This window comes from Rhea americana, unplaced genomic scaffold (assembly GCF_003343005.1).
Source record: "Rhea americana isolate MKP2758 unplaced genomic scaffold, rheAme1 scaffold_77, whole genome shotgun sequence".
NCBI lineage: Eukaryota > Metazoa > Chordata > Aves > Rheiformes > Rheidae > Rhea > Rhea americana.
In genome coordinates, this window is record NW_028186945.1 from 2,920,453 (window position 1) to 2,943,103 (window position 22,651).

Genomic DNA, 22,651 nt, shown 5'->3' on the forward strand with positions numbered 1-22,651 from the left:
GCTGCTCATCTGTTAGGCTTTCAGGAGGACTGACTGAGCGAGAGGTTGGAGCGTTGGTGCTGGTCCCGGAGTGGGGCAAGCGAGGACTTCCCCACTGGTGAGGTGCCCTGGCAAGTCGGGGCAGGGAGGTGCAGAGTGCGCCGGCAGCAGCTGTGGTGACGGCGGGAACGGGAGGCGAGGCAGAAGCGGGCTGTGAAGGATTTGAAAACCAAACAGAAAATTGTGATTTGGAGTCTGAGATAAGGACTGTAGTCTGGGTAACATGCTGATACGGTGTAATGCAAACTATGCCAATACTTCCAGATAGGGGTTCAACACTGCCGCTTTGTAAGTTATAGGCCACAGACCAAAGTCCAGAGAGCGTTTTCCTCAGAAATAAAAGAGGACAAGGGGCAAAAAATTAAAGGTTATATTCTGTTAAAGTTTTGTTATGTTTAGTTAGCRTTGTTGAATATGACTGAGAAATGTTATACATTATTTAGGCCTCTCCCGGTCTGTTGTTCTTGGAAAATGGATTTTTTTTTCCTTTTTCCTTTTTTCACTGCTCTAAACCCTGTGTCCTGTCTGCTGCCTGGCTTGCTGGTCTCCTSTCTGTGACATGCAACCTGATGAGGGTCTGAAATCCAGGGCATAGAGAATTGTATTTTGAGGGTGTAGATCTCTGTGGTTTACTGAGCCTTATGTTTTCCCGGTGTTACAATCCCTGCAGGTTGCTCCGGCGCTGCTCCACCCTCGCTGCAGACCGAGCGGCTTTCTTTCAGGGCTGCCTCCTGTCTGGTGGTTTATCGTGTCGCGTTTGGATGCGAGAACASTAGTTGTTCTGTGAAGACAGAAAAAGGGAAAAGGTGCTTGGTGTCTACAGAGAGGCGGGATGAGTGATTGTGTCCACAGAAGAAGTTTCGCGTTTGAGACGCCTTTGTGTTCTGAAGATGGGTGTTTCAAGACTAAATACAGTTTAGTTAGCAGCCCTTTGGGTCCACCACCATGGGACTCTGCTTCCCAGCTGCGTTGTTCTGGCAGCCTAGATCATCTGTCAAGATTCCCTGAAGATTTTTTCACTTTTTCACCATAGTCTTTTCTATAACAGCATGAATCTGGGGAAAGAGTTGTGTTTTCTATGGTGCTGGATGGATAACATCATTTCAGAATTTTCCTGAAATAGAATAAAAAACCCCAAAGTTACAGCAAGAGCTGTAGGATGAATTTGCCCTTTCGTGCATTGATTAGCATCTTACCTTACTAATAAGACAGAGGATATTTTGTATTTTTGTTCTTTTAATCTCTCAAAATATTTCACTGAGGTATGATAAAGGACAAAATTTTTTATACAGCTGCAGCCGTATATGAGAAAATAGCAAAGATCTTTTTGAAATGACAGTTGGGAAAACCTGCGGTACTTCCCCCCCCCCCGCCCCCCCGCACCCTATCCCCACCATGTGTTAGACATTGATATCGAAGATGATGCCATTTTAGTCCTAAGAAATAATTCTTAAAAGTGCAAAAAAACCCAAAATTTAAATTTGAAATCTTTGATAATGATCTGTGAAAGGTATTGCACTCACTTAATCTGAAGAACATGGAGTTTGAATTTTAATACAAAAGTGGATGTAAGGCAATAATTTATATAGGAAATTCTGGCAAGAGTGGTAAAACTCTCAGTTTCTAAATCTAGGAGTAGTTAATATGGAGAGTCATGTGTCTGGAATCACCTTTGTAACAGAACCAATGCAGTGTCTGCTGGGTCTAGAATTTGATGAAAGTAATGAAATGTGTGTTTGGTTAGGAGAATCATCCACTGTCTTTGAAATTTCTTTTACTGGGAACAGATTGTGGTTTAGATTCTTAAATGTGGGCTGTCCTTGTGACCAGACACGAGAACTCATCCTTCAGATTCCTAGTTTTTTCCATGCAAAACTGCTTAATGCTGCTCAATGAGATCATGTGACACCAAGCTGCAGTGCAGAAGCTGTAGGGAGGCCATCAAGTCAGTGTGGGTAGATGCAATCTGCCATGACCTTTACAGAAGTCCAATGAATACCACGAATGTCTGTTGGATTCGATTTTGGACTGCAGAACAGTTAGTCAAGTTTTAGCAAATAAACTGAGACTTGTTATAGCCTGAGATGAGAAAAGTTTCTGAGAACATATGACACTACATGAAGCCAAAAGGAAGAATTTGGACCATTCCTAGAATATAACAGAACAGCTCAATGTGACTCCTCAGCTGCACAAGATTTGGACATGAGATGAAATAATATGATTTTGAAATTTCAGTCTTATGAAATATGGAATATTTGTTCGAATCGTCATTTAAAAAGTAGGTTAAATGCTGAGTACATAAAAAAAAAAAAAAAACTTATACTAAGCTCAGTTTAACCCTAGGCAGATTCCTAAAAACATAAATTTTATTTATATATATATATATATGTTTCACTTTACAAATTTTTCCCAGTTTAGCTTACAAATTACAATGAATCTCCTCTTATTTCTAAGTTTTGTTTGACTTTTGCTTCCCCTGTGCTTTAAATGTGAATATCTTGTGTCTTGCTTTCTTTCGTCACAGAGATTTGTAATGATGAATTTATACTTAGGAGTTAGCTCATTGTTTATGAGTTATTATTATAAATTATAATAATAAGCGATACAGCAGATCGTTGTATAATTCATTCAGACGAACCTGTGTTACCTCAGTAAACAGTTGGGAATGGTACATTCACTGCTTGGCAAAAGATTTTTCAAGCCGACTCTGATCTTGGATCTTTTTGCAATGTATCTTTTATATTTGCAAATATCTTGTATATTGCTTTAATATCCCAAAGGTACTTTTGCTGTTCTCCTCCTCCCTGATTCCTTGTTTTCAGTARTACCTCAGCGTACTTTAAAATCTGTTTTATTTAATCTTTTTGCTGTTAAACCCCATCCATCCTCTTGCATTTTATTCATCTCGTACAGTATCAAGACAGATCAGTCTTGCTTTCTGGCTATTATATACGGACCTTATGTTATAAAGTTGGTCTTCAGAGACCACTCAAATATGAAATGAATTAGCTTCTATTGGTGCACACTGTATTAATGAAAAATTTTTTGTTGTGAATTTTTCCACTTTTAGTGGTTTTGAGGTTTTCTGAAGCTTTGCAGACAATTTCTGATTGCAGTCCTATAAACATCTACATGTCCACTGAAACTTATGTGCAATTATAGTCTCTGACTTCAAGATCCTATTTAACTTGTGCATGAGTCTTTGCAACATCATGGGGGTTGTGTTTGTGAGAATATTGTTTGAAATTGAAAGAGGAAAGAAAAGCATTTCTGCCAACAAATACTTAAAAATGTTAAGGTAAAGTATATTTAAGAAAAATGGCTCTCCCAAACTTAATATTTGTATTAACTTACTATTTATGTTGCCTAATGATCTTGTGATATGGGAAATTAGTGGCTTTGCAGTGAAAAATGTATAAATAAAAAACTACATTCATCATCTTAAGCATCATCTGTTCCATTGACAAAGGCACAGATGTGAAATTTATCTCAATAATTAGATTTATAATTATTGTATCATTCTCAGGTTGATAAATCATTGCTTTTCATGGTGTGTGATTTGGAGACACAGTTCATGTAACACAAATAGGTTTAATCATTGAGTGGTAATTCTAAACTGACTTTTTCAGATTATGCTTGTATATTTTTATAAATTACAAGAAGAAAGTGTATAGCAGGGAAACAGGCTGTGGACAAGGAAGAACATTTTGTACTCTACAGGAGTATGCTAATCTTTGCACAGAGCAGTAAATTTGCAAACCTGAAAATTATCTATGGTGTGTTTTCTGTGRAAACTTCTCTCTTTGCATTACCCAGTATGATTCTAGGTTTCTTGGACGCACACCACTCCTAAAACAATAACCCCGTTATTTAAAAGGAGACTAGGAAGTGAAGGAGCAAAGTAGCCGCAAGTGAAAATGTCCATAGGCAGTACGTGCTGTATTTCTAATGCTAATGTTGTCTTTTTCCTTATCTTTTTGCCCACAGTTGTAGAACAAGCAACAGGAAGAGTTTGATGGGCAATGGCCAGTCTGCAGCTCTGCCTCGACCTCATTCACCTCTCTCAGCTCATGCAGGTGATTCATCTTGATCTATCCTACAGCCAGTATTATTAAATGCTTTAAATCTCTATATGAGGAGAAGAAAATAGCTGAATTCTCTACTACGTTGCTTTTGTTTCTGTTGTTTGTAATAGCAAGAATATGCATGTCATTGCTGTGTAAAGTTCAAATCCCTGGTCAGTTTAAATCCATAAACTCTAGGTTATAGTGAGAAGCAGTCTAGAAATACCTAACAGATCACAGCTATTTTTTCCCCTTGCGTTCTGACAGATTCTGTCCCTCGTTCCTCCCCACCACCGCAATTTCAATTTTTTCTCTGCACCCAGCAAAATTTGAAAAGTGGTGGCATGGTAAAGGAAGCAGGGCCAGTGACGAGGGCATTGCATTCTGTTCCTARTGCTGTTGCTCCCTAGGATGTTTGAGATTAGGCAAGTTGCTAAAAACTTCTGTGCTTTGATTTCCACAACGACAAATTTTTGATCATTTTGTTTCATTTGTAAAGCATTTTGACATTGAATGAATGTTCCAAAATAAGAGATTTTATTGATATGGTTGTTTATGTTCCTTTTGCAAAGTAACATTTTTAGTATATCAATACTAATGAAAATCATTCATCAAAGATTTTTCTCTTATTTTCTGGACATTGGCTGTATTTACATACCTGAATTGAAGACCTACATCAATAAACGTGTAGGCAATGGCACTGAATACATTCGTACTCTCAGATACTGCTTTCAGATAGATGGTAGAAGAGAAAGGTGCAGAATTTCAGCTGCATTTTTCAAGAGGTTGGTGAGTTTAGCAAGGTGTCTGCAGTTCTCTTGTGGAAGCAACATTGTAAGAGAAGGATGGTGATTCTCCTAGAGCAGCAAGTTATCACAGAGCCAGGAACTCAGAACAGGTCAGGAAGATTAGTGGAGAGTTCAAGGCTGCATATTTTATTTTTGTTCTTTTATTTTTTTATTTTTAAGAACCCTCCCTCACCCCCTGCCCAGTGGTGGTGATTATTTAAAACTAAAAAACTAAAATGTTGGCATGTTGTGGGGGAGGGGGTTCTCCCCACCCCATAAATCACCACTCTAGAAGAGGGCATCTGTCATTGCCATAGCAAGAGACTTTGGTTGTCCTGTGCTGCCATGATGAGAACAGTATTAACTCCTGCTGTGCCATTTAGCCTGTCCACAGCTCTGAGTGACTGCATCAGAGTTTGGAAACTCATGGCTTAGATCAGCTCTCCACAGCAGGCTTCAGAAGTCTTGAGTGTGCAACACATGACCTGTGGACCTGAATATCAGTTGTGAACTTGGGAGAGGCCAAAGAATTCCTGTTCGACGGGGACGTGGGTGCCTTCAGCAAGTTGATTCATCTTTTTGAGTTGGTTCCTCAAAGCATAAAAGGGGAATAATAGTGCTGATGTCGTAAAACTGTTGACAAGCTGCTTAGAAGGTGGAAAAAGGCTAGTATCAGGGTTAGGACAGGTCAAGTGGAGTTGTTCTTTTCCTTGAACCAAGCAGTATGTGCTGTGTGTTCAAAAACTTGGTGGAAGCTTGGCAACTTCTGCCGTTACCTAGGTTACACTAGATTCTCTGATGCTGATATGTTCTCCCAAGGTACGCATGCCAAACATGCTTCCAGCAGTGCTGGAAGCTCCGGTGCTGAGGATTTGCATGTATGCGTCTCTGTTACTAGTATCCCCCTACATAGGGTTGTTTACAGTAAATATTCCCATGACTGTTGACTCCTAACTTAGCTGGCTAGTGTGCCTAGAATAGGCTCCCAAAGGCACATTTTGAAGTTAAAGCAAGCTCACAATTAACCTTGAAAAGGTTTCTTCTTTCTCTAGTGATTGATTAGATACTATCTAGAGTTGATTTGCTAGCCAAGATAAATTCCTAAAATTTGGGCAGTGCGAATGTGATCCTAATGAAAACAAATAAATGTGGATGTTTTAGTTAAAAGCACAGAGAAGCCACATTAGTGCAAATTCTCCTCATCTTTTCATCTTCTACATCTAGGAATTGAGTGCAGAGTTTTCAATGCACGTAAATCCCTGGTAACCCGTGTCTTGAGAGGGTGTAGATTTTTAGCTGTGATGCCAGAATCACTAAGTCTTACCTACACTGGCACTTAGCTCTGCTTCCTGCTTTCCCTTGCAGCTAAGTGCAGCAGAGAGAGACGTGGCAAGGGACAGCACATTCTATGTAGCCTGCTGGATTTATTCCTTCTGGCATTGCTTGGCTGGGAGGGATAACTCCAAGTCGGTAACCTCAAGGCTTCCTTTAGTCTGCTGACAGAACCTGGTATGTCTGCTGTCCAGATGGATCACTTTAAGGTCGTTTTGGACTACCTCTGTAAAGTAGCTGAGAATAAGAAGATTCGTCTAGAAAAGTTCCTAAATTAAAACACTATTTTTTTGCATCTTGCATCAGTCAGTCTCTAGAATCTTCTTCGCTGTAAACAGAGGCACATGTTGAATTAGCTAATTTACCCTTACAGAGTCCCTCATTTTTAAGTCCTTTTATCTAGAGTATGGATTATATGCTCCCAAGTTTCAGAGGAACTAGGGGTTTCCCCTTTTAACGTCTTCCCATCTTTCTTATTAGTGGTTGTAGTTAGAGGAGGAAACAGTAGAGAGGGAGAAGGGAAAAAACAAAATAGTTTCCAGTCTTAGAGGAAGATGGGGAAGCTAAATATGCAGCAAAAGATCAGTGTTGACATTCACTGGAAACGRGTTTATTCGTTAAGCTGTCTTGGGTTGAAGTGTGATAATAGCTTACCTATTTGGAAAATCAGTCCCAGTGATACTATGTAGAGTATGGGGACTTTGGAAAGATCCTACTCTAAAGAGATTTTTCTGCTTTGTTGTTGGTGCTTAGTTTTGTGCCAGAAATCTTGCTAGCTGGTGCCTCGATGTTTGTCCTGTCTTGGGCTCTACTGGAGGTCCTTGTCCCTTTATTTTAGATGATTTTAATTAAATGAAATCAAGGTAGTTTGTCAGACTCCCCAGAATCCACCTGGTATCAATTCTACCATTCGTTGTCTTGAGAACTCTTCAGAGTTCTCCTGTGCCTTTCTTGCATAGTCTAACAAAATTGTTTCCATTGACTGAGAATTTAGTGCCTCAGAGCTATCTGAATTCCGTATTTTCATCCCTTGTGAGGGCACCCTTTGGTCTGTTGGCAGTCTGTTCCCTTTTACATTAATGCATTGCTGTCATTGGGAGAAAAGGCAAGATCCAGGCACTTGAAACATCTTTGCCTACGTCCCATCCCTGAGCTGAGTTTCATGTGGACCACAGGTTTAAGCTACCTGCTTTTTTTTCCCTCCTCCCCCACCCCCAAGACCTCACATTTCTAAAACCAAAGGAAATGCTACACACATCCTCTGTGTCAACGGAAGCAAGGTGTGTGAAGACATGTTATGAATCTAACAAGGTGGAATTCTGTTAGAGCACGCTGCATCAGCACTCATGCCAATCTCTGTGGCTTTACTCAAAGTGTTTTCATCTTTGATATCTACAGAATAATCATTTAGAGGTCTGACCTTCAGAAATAATGTGCCATTTCTTCAGACCTGCTGAGGAACTAATCAGCTTGCTCCTGAGTAATCATAACGATGTGGGTTGTCACTCAAGTTGCTCAAAACTGGGATTAGATGCGAGCAGTATTGCTTAACTGTAGAAGAAGAGCTTGCTTGACTGTAATCAGAATTCTTCAAGTTGCACATTCCAGGTGTACATTTGACACCTGTTCTTCCTTGTAGTCCTGTTTTTCTCACAGGCTGGGATAGACTTGAAGACACAGTGTGACCTCTAGTTTAAATAGAGGGAGAATGTTTGAGGAGAACAAATGGCCTAAACATAGGATGGTCCTAATTACCCCATATGAAGAAGACATGTAGAGATCTGTGAACTTAATTACTAACGAGTTGTTTCTTCTTTTCAGCAGCTACCAAGAAATACTTGCTGGTGCTAAAGAGTTCCTTTGTGTTGAGTTCTTTTGGTCTGATTGCAGTTTGTGTGCATACCTGCTGGGATCCCCTCTCCCCAGTTTATTTGCTCTGAACATAGTGCAAGATTGCTCCCATGGAGGAAATTGTTTTAATTTTACAGATGCTAGATGAATTAGACAAACATTGAATTTTTAAGATAAATATAAAGAAGTTTTTTTTAATTGATAGCCTTATTGTCTCAGCCATACTCACATTTATGTGATAGGATGGGGAAAAAAAGAGAGCACCGTATTGACAAAGCAAATACATTGTGCAGGATTCAAACAATGCACAAGTAGCAGCAGTGAAAGGAGAGACGGGTTCATTTGTAAGCAACAGGAGACAGTGAAGGCTTGTCATGGGCTATTATAAAAAGTTATCAGATCAGGAAGTAGTCCAAAGCTTGAGATATCAGAGAGGTTTAAGAGGCCTGACTCTGAGTGTTAAAAAGGAGAAAGGCAGAAGATAATGTATGCAGCAAATATATGTCACATACATTAAATACTAATACAATAAATTTAATAATACGCTTTTCATCTGTGCAGGACTTGAAACTAGCTTCAGAGATAATGCATGTTGTTGGAAGGCCATCTTTTAGTTTGCAGCCAGTGTCTCCCACTATGCCTTATGCACATCTGTAAAGGTCATTAAAAACTTCAAGAATAATCTCGGCTTTTAAAACGTTTCTCCTTTGTATGAAGACAGAGAACAAGTATCATTTCTTTGGTTTCAGACCTTTATTGTTATTAATAACTGTCTTGAGTTAGTTTCAACGTCCTTGGCCTTCAATACGTGGACTATCAGCTGTTTAACCTACTGAAAGTTTTTGCAGGAACTGTGGATACATTCAGAGTTGTGGGAGGTGAAGGGCTGCAGCATGAGCTTGGACAGCATCTGGTGCCATGGCCAATAATGGACTCGTCCAGCTGAACGCCTGCAGCTGTGTCGGCAGGTCTTGTGCACTGCTCAGCCTGCAAAATGGATGATTATCATCTCAGCAAGTCGGGGTGTTCAGGTGTCCCCACCTCTGCAGTCACTGGAGCTTATTCCTGTGGGTGATAGTAACCTTAATAATTAACAGTCACAGGTGGTGCTGCTTAGTTGTAGCTGCTGTAGGAACAAGATCTAGCTGTTAGGAAAAATACTGTAAATCTAATTTGTCTGTATCTTAGTAAAATCTTTCACGTGTACCATATGGTGCCACTAAGACAGGTACTAGGACAATAAATGCAAGATAAGTAATATATTGGTTAAAGGAAAGAGGACAGAAGTTGGTGATTAAAAGAAAAATATGAAGTGGGAATGGATGTTATCAGTAGGGTCCTCAGGTTTTGCTTTTGTGTCCAAACCTGTTCAGTGCTTTTGTAAGTGACATTGACATAAAAATACTATAGCTGATCCAAATTGGAAGGCATCCAGTATGGAGCAGCATCGGAAAATTGGATCGAGATGACTGACTGATCTTGATTAAAAGTATAGATTGGATTAAAAAAATATGAAATTACATAGCAACATGCAAAATTTTGTACTAGGGGCCAGTAACAAAGATATCTACTGTCAGCTCTGAACTCAACCATTAGAAAGAATTTAGGGAAGGATCTGAGTGCRTTTTTGGATAAAATGATGTTTGCACAGACTAATATTGTATAGCCATGAAAATCAAGCCCTCTTCCCATCAGGGAAGCCATTTCTAATCGAGTCTGGGAAGATCTCATACCACCGAATAGTGTCCCCGTTTTCATCTGGGATACCACATACTATTTTGGCTATACATGCCCAGGTGGGATCCCATAAAGAGAAAGGCTGATGGTATAGAATGTGAGAGCTTTTCATATAAGATTGAGGCTTGTTTGGCCTGACAAAAGGAAGACTGACAAGCTTGTGTTGTCATCTAAATCAACCAGAGGTATTTTTTGCAGAGACCAGAGATATTTTCTGCAGGGAGTGGAAAGGCAAACACATGCTGGCCATATATACTTTTTTTTAAAAAATAAAGATTCTAACTAGGAGAACGTAAGGATTCCTGAAGGATCTTCCAGTAAGTATGGCAGTGGCAAACAACCTGTTCCTGTTCCAACCTCGTGGAATCAGTAAATTTATGAATGAGATTACACTATATGTGTACACTAAAGCAAAATTTCATGGCCAAAGAGCTCTTACCTCCAATCCATAATCCTCTTTCTAAACATGTTGCCAACTTTTACTTTGAGGGTAGGCTTTTCTGTTAGCATTAAAAATTATTCTATAGTAAAGCTGCTCTCTTCATGCTCATGCTAGAGAAATAGTCAAAAATTGTACATTTCCCATGGTGAAATACAGTGTTAAAAGCTGAAGAAGGTAGGGCTCTGAATCTGTTTTAAAAAGAAAACTGATGTTTAAAGAAAAGAAAATAATACGGTATTTCAGCGTTTCTGACCGCTGTTGCATGTAGGATAACAGAAACTGTTTTGCTGAAATCAGATTTTTTATTCAATCTTGCTTTTGGATAGTGAAACTAGTCTACCAATTTCAAAGGATCTGGTGTTACTCTTTTTGCTCTAAATTATTCCCTATGTAAGTAATAAGCTACATCCAGATTCACCTGACTTTTAAATAATATGATATTAAAATATAACATGGCCCATATTTTATGTTTTTGAGTAGTGGTCAAAACACACAAAGGTGCCACTGTTCCTGATCTGCCTGTTCCCTATGTTTTTAAGTGTATAGTTTGGGGGGTGTCCTTTTTTTTGTTGTCCCTGCTGTGTATGTTGAACTTTAGTAATTGTGTTATGTCTTATAAGGGGAAATTTCAGAATTCCTCTGGACGTAGGTTGGAATATTAATTCCTATTCAGAGAACTGTGAAAAACATAAACGTGGACACAGACTTTTGTCGAAGGTCTCCTACCCCTTCAAGTCTATCTAATATTAATGTTTCCTAGAAGTAAGCACTACTGAGCTTTCCAGAAGATTTCAGTGACATCCAAGATGGGAGTAAGAGATCCTCTTTGAAGCAAGCCAGCTGCTAACCATAACAAAGCCATTTAGCAAAAAGTCTGGGTAGAGAAAGCCTGGCAAACAGATTTAAAGAGCTTGCAAATGCTCCCTGCTCTAACTGGCTAAGTCACTTGCTGGTGTGAAGCATAATTAATCCAGCCTTAGAAATAGCTTGAGCTCCTCACCTCTGAGCAAATCTCAGTGGAAAACACCTGCAGAAGTGTTTGAAATGATGCTGCTGCCCAGCTGTGCATTCTGCTAACTTGCCCAGTATGTTACAGTATGAAAGTCAGACCTTGACTGTTGTTCACTTCACAGCAYGGGTTCTCCACTAGATAAACCGACAGAAGAATGTATATCCTGTGCATATATTGTATTGCTGTGGTATTGATATACTGTGATTCATTCGAAAAGACCAACCAATAATGACACCAACACTTCAAACTGGAACTGACTTTGATCCATCAGGAGTTTAGGATAGCAATTACCATGAATTTATTACTCCCTTTGTACTATCAAAAAGTCTTCGCATCAGAAACGCTTTTATTTTGTAAGTAGACAGCTATTAAAATGCATTAATAGTATACAGTGAARGTAACATGCGTTTTTAAAAGGTTTAATGCATTTTCCCTCTGTGGCAAAGATGTAAGACTTCTTGAAGCTAATTACAAAACAAAAGCTAATTACAAAACAGTCTCACAATTTAGTTAATCTGGGTATAGTTCAACAATAGCTGCTTGCAAAATGAGGCACCCCTTGTACTGTTATTAGGTAAAGTATTATTCTGGTATGTTGATTGCCTGTTCACTATGTTACTTTTCCTGGAGGATGATGGAGTTAATTATGTACCTAATGCCTTACCACCAGTCAGATTTACTTTGTAAGGTCAGAAACATCAGCAGTAATCTCCACAGCATAGAGATATCCAAGGACTAAAACACACATCAGGCAGAAGATCCCTAAGAACAGCAGGGTTTGAGTAATAAGCAAGCACTGCACATATGGACAAAGAATTAACTGGCACTGGTTTGCATTTGAAAGTCTCTCAGGTATTGACTTGCAGATGGGTGGATGAACGCTGTGATGGATGAAGGTCAGGTATAGGACTCTGCTTCTAACCTATCTTGCTTTTCTGGAATACCACACCTTAAACTTGTAATAGCAGTAGTTGCTTCTCCAGTCATTTGGAGTTTGAATTTTTCATTGTCTTGTTTCCGCGCTCGTCTGAGTTGTTGCTCAGACATGTAGATAAACAGGATTTAAAAATCAGTTATTTATACAGCTTTCCCAATTTTCTTTCGCTTTAAAAGCTTATTTTCTACTAAAAACAGTACTTGCAAACTGATTTTTCCCTTTAACAGGATCTGATGCTCCTCTTGAATAGGAGTTTGCTGCTTCATGTTTTGTCTGTAATGAGGTGATCTTTGCTGCTCATAGTGAAGTAGTTTGCAGCATTGCATCTCATTGAATCCACCATAATAGTTATAAAATTACTGTATTCTTTCGCCATGTTTTTGTTTCAATGTAAAGATTAAGCATATGTTCTGAATAAGTAACTAATGAAGAGTTAGGCATGCTGTTGATGTATGTTAAATAGTTATATCCATACATAACTTTTAAATACCTGTCAGTAGAAAAGAATTCATAGACAAACCCCAACATCTGATTTGTCAAATTACTTTCTGTCAAAAGGTGTTTATGTCCATATAATTTTTCTTTAATTCTCTGCTTCTCTGCCAGAATTTAAGGTAGACTTTTGACCTTTTTTGCCTTCTTATCTAAATCCATGACATAGTCCCGATTACAACTCATTCTTTCTAGTACAGTAGCTAGAGTTTGTGACCATGTTTTATCTACACAGTATTACCATTTTTTAGCTTATCTTTATTAAATAAAGGGTCTGGTAGAAGCAAAAGAAATACGGTTTCTGTTAAATTAAACAAACTATTGCTCTTGGTAATTTGGTGTTTGCAGATTGTATAGGACAAGGATAAATCATATTGGTCCCCGAATAAAGATTGAAGTGTGTGCTACATATACAGTTTTGGATCCYCTCTCTACCCTGCATACCCCCTTCCCCCACAGTTCCCTCAGAGAACAAAAATCCTTGCTGCCTTGCAAATGTCTTGCTCCTCAGAAGTGCCTAAAGAGGGATGAAGAAGTGGGTTCTTGGRGTGGATTTGGGGGAGAGGAAGGTTAGCTGAAAGAATGTAATTCAACAGTGATAGATAAATGGACAAAAACGATTCAAGGGTATTGACCAGCTCAAGTGGAATCCTTGTCTCTGGGATCTTGGAATGAACAGATGCAAAACATGTTTTCAGCACAATTCAGAAAAAACAAAGTATTTTTTATATCTACTTTTGATCAAAAGAAAACAAAAAAGATTTCTTCTATGTTTACTGTAGCTTCATGATCATACTTTCTCTTGTAAAGTTAATGGGATCTGTTAAGGACATCAATGTGATATGTGCAATGTTAATTTAAAAATTTGAGTAGAAATCAAGGCCATATGAGGTCTTCAAGTAATTACTTAATTGGACCAAGCTTTTCTTTTCACCAATAGGTAGTAATTTTCTCCTCAAAAATTAGATGTTGGTTCTAAATATATACATAGAAGCGTTTCTATCTGTTGCTTAATTGCAGTGGCAGTTTTATTAATGTCAGCCTAAAGCCCCTTACAATAAGTACATTCCTTTTTTTCTTTAGTCTGTTCCTTATTTAAGAAAAGATTGATTTTTAAATATGTGCAATAGCCTACACTACTTTGCAATAAATTTTTTAGCTTTTAGTTTTTCTACAGGTGTTGCCTTTTTTTTTTGTTCCCTAGATACTGTATTTCCTCTAATTACACCTGCTGAGCAGTGAGGGTGGCAGGAGAACCTCTCCCCCGCTGCCTGCTTCCCCCTCTCCCACTGACCAGCACAAGGTCTCATGCTGCGATACGAAGAAGTGACAGGCCCATGTTCAAAATGTGCGGTCACTGCTTTACTGCTTCAGAGCAGGGCCACCTTTCTGTGCCTTGGTCTAACAAAGAGCAGCAAAAATTTTCATTGTGTGTGTTTTGCCTGCTTATTAGGAGTTCAGAGCTAATAATAATAATGAAAAAGTTAAATATAACTGCTGTACAAAATGTTATAGACTTTTTGTGTAGGGGTTAAATCATGCTAATCATGTTCTGGATTTTCTAACTGTCAAATATTTGTGTGATTAAAAAAATCCGCTCTGTTTCCAACATTCAAAATATTTCTTTCAAGCTAAAATACTGTTTTTTAAACTTTAATTACAATCATAAACAATTATAAAATAAATTGTAGAATCTGTCACTAAAAGTCAAGTATAAATGCAAAATAGTTTGAAATATGATTTCTACTTCAGAGTTTTAGTTTCTCCGAGACCTTAAGAAGAGATTCAGAAATTGGTTTCTAGGCTGCCTGGAAATGCTAGGATGAGCATGTCTGAATTGTATTTTCTTTTTTTTTCTAACTATATATATTTATTTGTGTCATCTTCTTCCCTCCTAAAACAGGAAACAGTCCTCAAGATAGCCCTAGAAACTTCTCTCCTAGTGCCTCAGCCCACTTTTCTTTTGCACGAAGGTAAGAATTTATTTGTAGTAAGTAGCCTGTATTTTGCATAGAGAAATTTTGTTGGACCTGGATATTAAGTGGTGGCTGCCAAAACGTAGCTATATCTGTCAGGTTAATCACTGCGAACAACTAGCTCTAGCTCTGTTACGTAAACTCTCTTAACCCTCGTTTGCTACAAAATTGTACTAGATAGTTGGTACAATGCAATCATACCTTTCTAAATTAAAAAAAGAGTTTTTTTGTTGATGGACTTTTAATCGCAATGGATTTGACTCAGACTATATAAAATAAGAGTCATTATCTCCACATCCATTGAAATTTGGAGACTTTGTAACCTACATCCAGTGCCCCCAYCCAAGAGTTTGCAAGGTGCAGAGCCTATCAGAGCCCCACAGCAGAACAGATGGAGCAGGAATTCCTGCGTTCTGTCCTGATTTTCCTGGCTGCAGCTCTGTTGTCACCACAAATGTAACATCTGACCTTGACCTGCTTCACTGTCTCTTCAACTGAGACAGTCATCTCTGTTGCAGGAGTATTGTGAGAATTAATTAATGTTCATAAATTTTTTGAAAATAGTGAATCTGAAGTGATACATGAAGTAAATTATTAAATGAACCATAACCCAGGTTCATAGCATGTCATGAGAGACTGCCTAGGTGTGCCAGCGTGGTTCCATATCACTTAACGCCTTGTCAGCCTACCTTCAATAGTGTATTCATTAACTGTGGGAGAGTAGGTAGATGTTACGTGTTGACTCAAGAGTCTATATGCAAAAACTGAAATTGGAATGCTGCGAGTGTTCCTTGCCTGTTGAACAGTGCCAGGTATGTAGCTGTCGCGTTCTCARTTGGACAGCACTCGCTAGTAATGCTTTATTTCCTCTGTTTCAAGTTATTAAGTTTATTAAGTTGTACACACAAACTTTAACAAGTAGGTGCAAGGAGATGGCTTTACACTTTTTAAAAGCTGCAAAGGGGAGAAAGCTTTACTCATGTACTGCTTTTATTCGTACCTAAATGAAACTCATCTACGATAGTAGGTCATATCTCAGTCTTTCTGAGAGCGTATGATATCACTTTGTTTAAATCTGTAATTTATAAAAGAGAGTATTTCTTACGATTCTACTCCACTTTGATAGTACCTATCCAAAAGCAAAGGTACATCTTTTTTGATTATATTTCTTTATGAACATATTTTTGGAAAGATTCATTAAGCCCTGAAATAGCTTGTAATGGGAAAAAATAAGCATGCAAGATTGTGAACGTTATTTAGAAATACAGCAGACAGGAAGTAGTTTTCCTGTGTAATCAACAGAAAGTTGAAATAATTGTGCTTCTGTGAATGTTAAAATTCAAGAGGGAAAAATGAATTCCCCTATTAGGGTTTCATTTTGACTCTGACTGTTTTTAGAGTTTTGTAATGGCATTGCAAATGTTGAGTTCAAAATGAAAAGTTTTAAATAATATATTTCTTTTAAAGGAATGCTAGCACGAGAAGATTCTGTGATTTTAAACTATTTCACCACTTCTGTGTGATGCAAGAAATTTCTTAAACTTTTTGCTTTTTGTTTACAGCAAAAATGTTTGATAGCACTAAGTTTAAAACAGCATGTGTATAAAATTTACTTACCATTTTGGTATGTGTGTCATGGTTATCTTATAACCTGTAATGGGACACACAGTAGTAGTAAAAAGGCCTATGTATTTATTGCAACTGTTCTCAAACTTACAAATTTATTCCTTTTATGTTTTGTAATACTTAATGAAGGTACAAAGGCAGGGACTGTGTGTGTATGCGTATGTGATATGGTGTGTTAAAGGAGCAGAGGTGAGGTGGTAAAAGGTGTATGGATAGTCCTCTTGGATCCACCCATCCCAGTTGGTGGGTACATTAAAACAAACACCCCCCCCCCCCAAGCCCTAGGGAAGTGTGAGGAAGGGAGGGACAGAGAAGGGCAGTGGTTTGGAGGCATCCCGCGGGAAAGGACTGCTTCTGGATAGCTGTTCCACCTCCCGTGCGGCGCRAGGCAGGCCGTGGCAGAAGGGAGCTGGAGCGCTGCATCCGGAGGCGCCGGCCCCGTGCCGCGGGGCTGGCCGCCGTTCCCCAGGTGCTCCCGCCGCAGCGTGGCGTGAGGGYCGGCTCGGCCAGCCCGGCTCTGCCGCAACCGTGCGGGGAGATAACGGCGCTTCCAGTAGTAGCATCTCCTGCCAATATGTAGGAGCCCAGCATTTAGCAGCCTGCGGGCTGCCAACAAATCCTGCTTTGCAAAGCTGCTGGCAAACAGAGAGGACTGTGCTGTGRTGCAGAGGGAAGCAGGGTAGGGCAGTCTGGAGGAAAATGCTCAGGCRCTTGCTGTCCCTTTATACAGTCCTATGGAGGTGCTATTTTCCATCCTGTGCTTCCCAGATACTTTCTGTGATATCCCATTCCCATCTCCCATGGCCCTTCGGATTGGGAATTGCTGTGTTGATGCAGGAGCCCTGTTCAATCTATGTCATTTAGTAAGGAAGTATATTTTGTCTCACAGCTGCAGAATATACAGGTCTCAGCCGTGTTTAAATACATTCCAGGTTGTTTTTTCTATKAACTGTGAACAAATCTAGCTTGTGCAGCTGAGCCAAAAGAGAGAGAAAACTCTTTTTGAAATTGTGCATTCATCAGGAGGATGCTTATTCATACCTGGGAAAGGAGAGCAAGGAAGGAGAATTAATGAATTAAAAAAAAAAAAGAGAGTTTCTTGTAGGGTTCAGTCTTTGGTACGGTCAGCAATCCCTCTACCACATGTTGTTTTTATTTTATTTACAGTGGCCTTTTTAATGTGCAACAGCATTAGTTATGTACTGTATTATGTCATTGAAAAAATTCAGATATAGTTCTTGATCTATTCTCTAAAGCTTTATTTCTCCAAAATCCCAGAGATTTGAGTTGTAACATGAATAAATGGGAGTGGGAAGTAAGGCTTTAAAATAGACACAGGCTTTTTTTTTTTTTTTTAAAAATTTTTATTATCTTGAAGGGGTAGGGGAGTTGAATCAAAAAGTTTAGGTTCCTGATTTGGCACTATTTTAATTCTCCTTAATGGAATTATATTTCTTGAGCAAGATCAAACCTGAGATTTGATTTTTATACTGGCTATAAAACAAAGCTTGAATTCTCCTATCTCTTCTCCCCCACTATCATATTGTATATTACTAAAAACAAATCYTATTTTGTTATTTATAAATGTATTACTTTGCTTTTTTTGCTTTAACATATTTGATACAATTGTACTTCAATCATGGGCACCAAAATGATGGGTAAATGTTACCTCCTCAAAAATCCAAACACCAACCTATAGTTGCTTTCTGATTTGTCGCTTTGAATATTCAAGTTCCATGTTCTCTGTGTGTAGATAATTCGAAGTTAAAAAAAAAAAAAAAAAAAAAGTAGAAATTGTGTTTGGCTATGTTTTTTTTTTTAATCCTGAGAAGGCATGATTTTAGCAGAAAAGTAGTTTTTCCTTATCTACATACATCTTTTAACTAGTAAAAGCTGTAACCTAACCATTCCAGTTACGCGATACTAGCTTGCTAGTTTGCTRGTATCCTATACTGATGTCACACTGTAGAGAATTACCCTCATACTTAAAGCAAACTGTGGTGGTTATTCTGTGGTTTAGAGCATTGTGGATTGTGTTTCTTCTCAAGTTTTTAATTTACTTCTCATTAATTTGCATCCAATGGACCAGAGAGTTACGAAGACTCCCTGTGTCCTTTTTTTAATGTATATTCGTGAGAGAGAAGTTCCTGTTAATTTTTTTCTAGTTGTTTCATCTCATAGACTTTAACTAGAAAAACAAAATGCGCCCTAAAAATCCCAAAGCCTAAGTCATGCTTGCTTAATGTTTGTTTATTGTGGTCCCCTGTGAAAGTTTACTATCTATTAAAAACTCCATTTGTATCATGCTTTTGGAATGTAGTTTTACACAGTAACGCTTTCACAGATGTTTCTGTGTAAGGATACTGCAGTGTGTAGTTGCTAACTTCAGTTTCACAACAGGACCGATGGTCGCCGCTGGTCATTGGCTTCCCTCCCTTCTTCTGGCTATGGTACAAATACACCCAGCTCAACTGTTTCTGTAAGTACCTACTTTACTGTGCAAATAAATTTCTGTTGTAAGCTATATCTTCTCAAATGTAGCTTACTTCTTGCAGGAGAAGATAATGCAAGTTTGGTTACTGTTGATAGACTTGGAATCAACTTGGAAAACGTAACTCTTACGTTCTAGAAGGAGAGAAAAACTTAAGGCAACGAATGCTTTGCTTAGAGACCTTTCTTTCTGGAAGGGCATTTTGATACTGACTGCATCTCCTACAGCAGGGGGCTTTGTCATTGTACGTCCAACTACGAGTCCTCAAAAGTTATTAGTTTTGTCTTTTTAACCTTGTTTTKTACCTATAGGCTTTCATCTTTGGCAAAAATACTGTTTTATGCATTGTACGTGATATTATTGGAGATCTTTTATATGGTTTATTTTTTTAAAATGCTTATTTTACATACAAATTTAAGCAAACCTTTTCTTCCCTTGAGTGTGTTCTGTTATTCTTGTGAAGATGGTAAGTTCCAATCATGTACACTGATAAAAGCTTGACCATTTTATATTATGATAAACTCTGTCTTATTTTTGTCCGCAAAGGTTTCTGKCAAATTTAACCATTTCTTTGTCTTGCTGACCCCAAAACAAATTGGGAGATTTTGTGTATCTTAAGAACTGTTCCTTGGCAACATTGATTTTTGACCTCTGCTTTCCTTCTTGTGTAGATATTTCTTTTGCCAAGCAAATTGCCTGATTTCGCAGTAATTCCCCAACTGGTTTCTGTAGAGCATGTGTAGACATCTCTCATTGGAACTAGATCAAATGTGCTGTGCTCTTTCCTTGAAATATATTGACATAAAGAGTATTATGTCAGATAATAAGTAATTGCTATAGCAACCACATTGTCATTATAAGAAACAGATTTGTACTAGAAAAGAAATGAAAAGCTATGTGTCAGAAACATATCAAAGCACAATTTTAATTCCCAAGCTATAGGCATAGGCATTTTCCTTGACTGCCTGCARTTTTAAAATGGTAATTCTAGTTCATTTACTAGAATTTTCATTTATTTCTTGGATCCCACTTAGGTTTACCATCTGTTGTGTACATGTTAGACCATAGAATAGTTTTATGTTGTTTCCATACTTCTTATGGAAAAGCATAGCGCTGTCATATATGGACTCAAAGTCTTAACCTCTGTACTAGGTTGCTTGTTGAGTCCTCCTATTTCCTGACTAGACCATATCCTGTAGATATAAAATAAATGTATTCCTTAGCATTGAACGAGCAGTTCCTGAATTGTGGAAAGAAATCTGGGTTTCTTTTTGGTGGTGGTGGTGGTGGTGAGGTGGTTTTGTTTTGTTTAATAAGTTTAATTTTTTTTGAGAAACCAGAACTATAAAATCGATGCCCAGTATGTCTATATGTCTATCCCCCCCCCCCCCCGTTTGGCTGCTTGTTTGCTGCTTTTTAACTTGTCCTCTACTGTTGATGTAGTATGTGAAAGCACTGCTACAACCTCTGAATTTTAAGACATGGTCGCTATTTCTTTGCTACTCAGAAGAGATACTTTTCTTTTTTGTTTTTTACCCACTGGACATTATACTTGAATCAGAAAATAAAACCTGGAAGTGTAGCTTATCTAATTGGTTTTATATACTTYGTTTGAATCTGAAACTAGCCTCTTCCTCTCTGTTTTTATGAATTCATAGAATTGATGAAATCACTCCAAAAACAGTAGCCTAAGTGTACCTACAGCATGCTTCCTTTTCAGTACAGGATAAATAAGATCCACTTAATCCAGAGACTTACCAATTTTAGACCAGGAACAATTTTTACAGTTGTAAAGGAACAAAGCTTTGATCTTTATGATCAACTGAAGGTCAAAGCAGAGACAGAAAGGTCGATACTAATCATGATTTTGTTCTAATGAATGCAGCACACTGTGTTTTGGTAAGCCTGTTTTTTTATAACTTTCTTTTCTATTGGGAGTGATGAGATTGAAGGATTTATCAAGTTAATGGAAGTTCATGGGTTTAGAAATGATGCAAGTACCACATATTCCAGCTCTCACAACAGAGCTGAAAATGGAAATGGYTCATGCAAAGATTGGTGAACTGAAAGGAAGCTTCTGGTTTCTCATATTCTAGCAAAGATGGATCTAATCTTGCCAGTTAAGAGATGTGGTATGAGAAATCTGTGTATCTTTAGCAGAGTAAACCTGTTAAACCAATAAAACGAGAGAATATTTAGTTGCATATTATTGCTGGTAGCTTATATTTTTGGAATCTTATTCGGATGGGGAAGCAGAGTAGGGAGGTGAGGAAAGCCTTTGGGGCTGCAGTAGGTGATACTGGCTCTGGATTTGTCCTGTTGTTTGAACAAGTTGGTTTCTCGTAATGTACTGAGATTATGTTTTAAATATATATACTAAATCTTAACTAATTTTTGAAGGAGCTTTTCTTTTTGAATGTTATGAGAGCTAAATAAGAGTTTTGCTCTGAGAATTCTGAACTCAAACCTCCAAGAAAACATGCCTGGGACAGACCTGAGGCAGCTGGGCGACCTTAGTGAAAGAAAGATTTTTCTCTTTAATCCTGTTTTATCTGAGCTCTCTGACACSTTATATGAGGAAAAGCATGATGTAGGTTATTGTCCTCCCCATTTCCTAGAATCCCTGGAAGTCTAAAAGATAGAAGTTGATTTTACAGAAATAAGCATGTGTGGTAGTCTCCACTGGGTAATCATGTTTTATTAGAGTATCTTTTAACTTGTTGAGTGTGGCTCTAGGAAATATGCCATAAGGTTAACTGCAACTAGCTGCTATGGTGTGAGATAAGAACTTACCTATGCTGTGTGCTAAATTATGCGTAACACTGTGCTAAGACTAAAACTCCTAAGCGAGTTACTGTGTAATCAAGCATACTGCAGTAAATTCTTGGTGTGCATGCCTTTTTGCCTGCAGCGAAGCAAGATATTGTAGCCTCACATTTTTTCCATGTGGACCACTCCTGTGAGAGTTAACCTTTCCCAACAGTGTAGTTTTTTTCTTTTCTTTTCTTTTTTTCTTTTGAGAAATGACTTCACGTGGCCTAGTGTGATAATTGATCTTTTCTTGAGTTCCTAGGATTTAGGATAGGTTCAGCTTTTACCCAACAAGTTTCTAGGAAAGTATGAAGACTGTCTAGTTTCTGTGCCTGACAGACTGCATATTACCTGTTGACCTTAGCAATGTAGGGCAAGATGTGTACACTATCAAGTTTATTGATTTCCCTAGCTTGTGATGATACAGTGAAGAAGTTCTTATGGTGCTGGCCGCCAATAAAAGAACAGGCAGGCAGAGGCCTTGATGCCCTTTGTGAGAAGCCAGATAAGAACGGTAGTTTGCTCAGCATGAAGATTGACATACAGAAGAATCTCATTTTGTTGAAGAAGTCAGCTGCAGGAGAGGTGGTTGTCTTTCATACCCTCTCCTTCCCCCGAAGTAAAATACAGGGTATGTCTACATGGCAGCAAGCAGCATGGTTTAGTGATCCAAAGGTATCTGTGATCAAGCTATCTTGGAAACCAGCTTTAATACTAGAAAAAGCATCTCAGTATCTTTTAACTAATAAGTCCTATTTAACATACTGGTTTGTAAATATATTGCACTATGTACACGTTCTTTACGACGATATCAAATGCAGGCTCACTGAGGCTTCAAAATTCAACACCAAACATTTCAGATGGCTCAGGGAGCAATGCTGTATAAAAGACAGAAAAGTATGATAGTATTATCATTTGTTCTGCATTGCTTTGTATGGTATATCGTTCACTTGCACTTTTGCAAGGCTGGTTATTGTGGTAAAAATTTCAATCTCATAACTGTTTTCATCTTTCATTTTTAAACTAGGTTGATGATTTAAGTGTATTTTTTCG

At 38.3% G+C, this 22,651-nt stretch overlaps 1 protein-coding gene across 2 annotated transcripts in view; it reads left to right on the plus strand.

The window, feature by feature from the left end:
* The window catches only part of MAST4 (microtubule associated serine/threonine kinase family member 4), a 216,875-nt gene that overhangs the window by 141,359 nt on the left and 52,865 nt on the right, over positions 1-22,651 (plus strand). For both annotated transcript variants that reach the window (XM_085322407.1, XM_085322408.1), the window contains 3 exons: positions 4,027-4,115; positions 14,598-14,667; positions 18,697-18,775. In XM_085322407.1, coding sequence (XP_085178533.1) covers positions 4,027-4,115; positions 14,598-14,667; positions 18,697-18,775 — 238 coding nt within the window. The remainder of the gene's footprint in view (positions 1-4,026; positions 4,116-14,597; positions 14,668-18,696; positions 18,776-22,651) is intronic.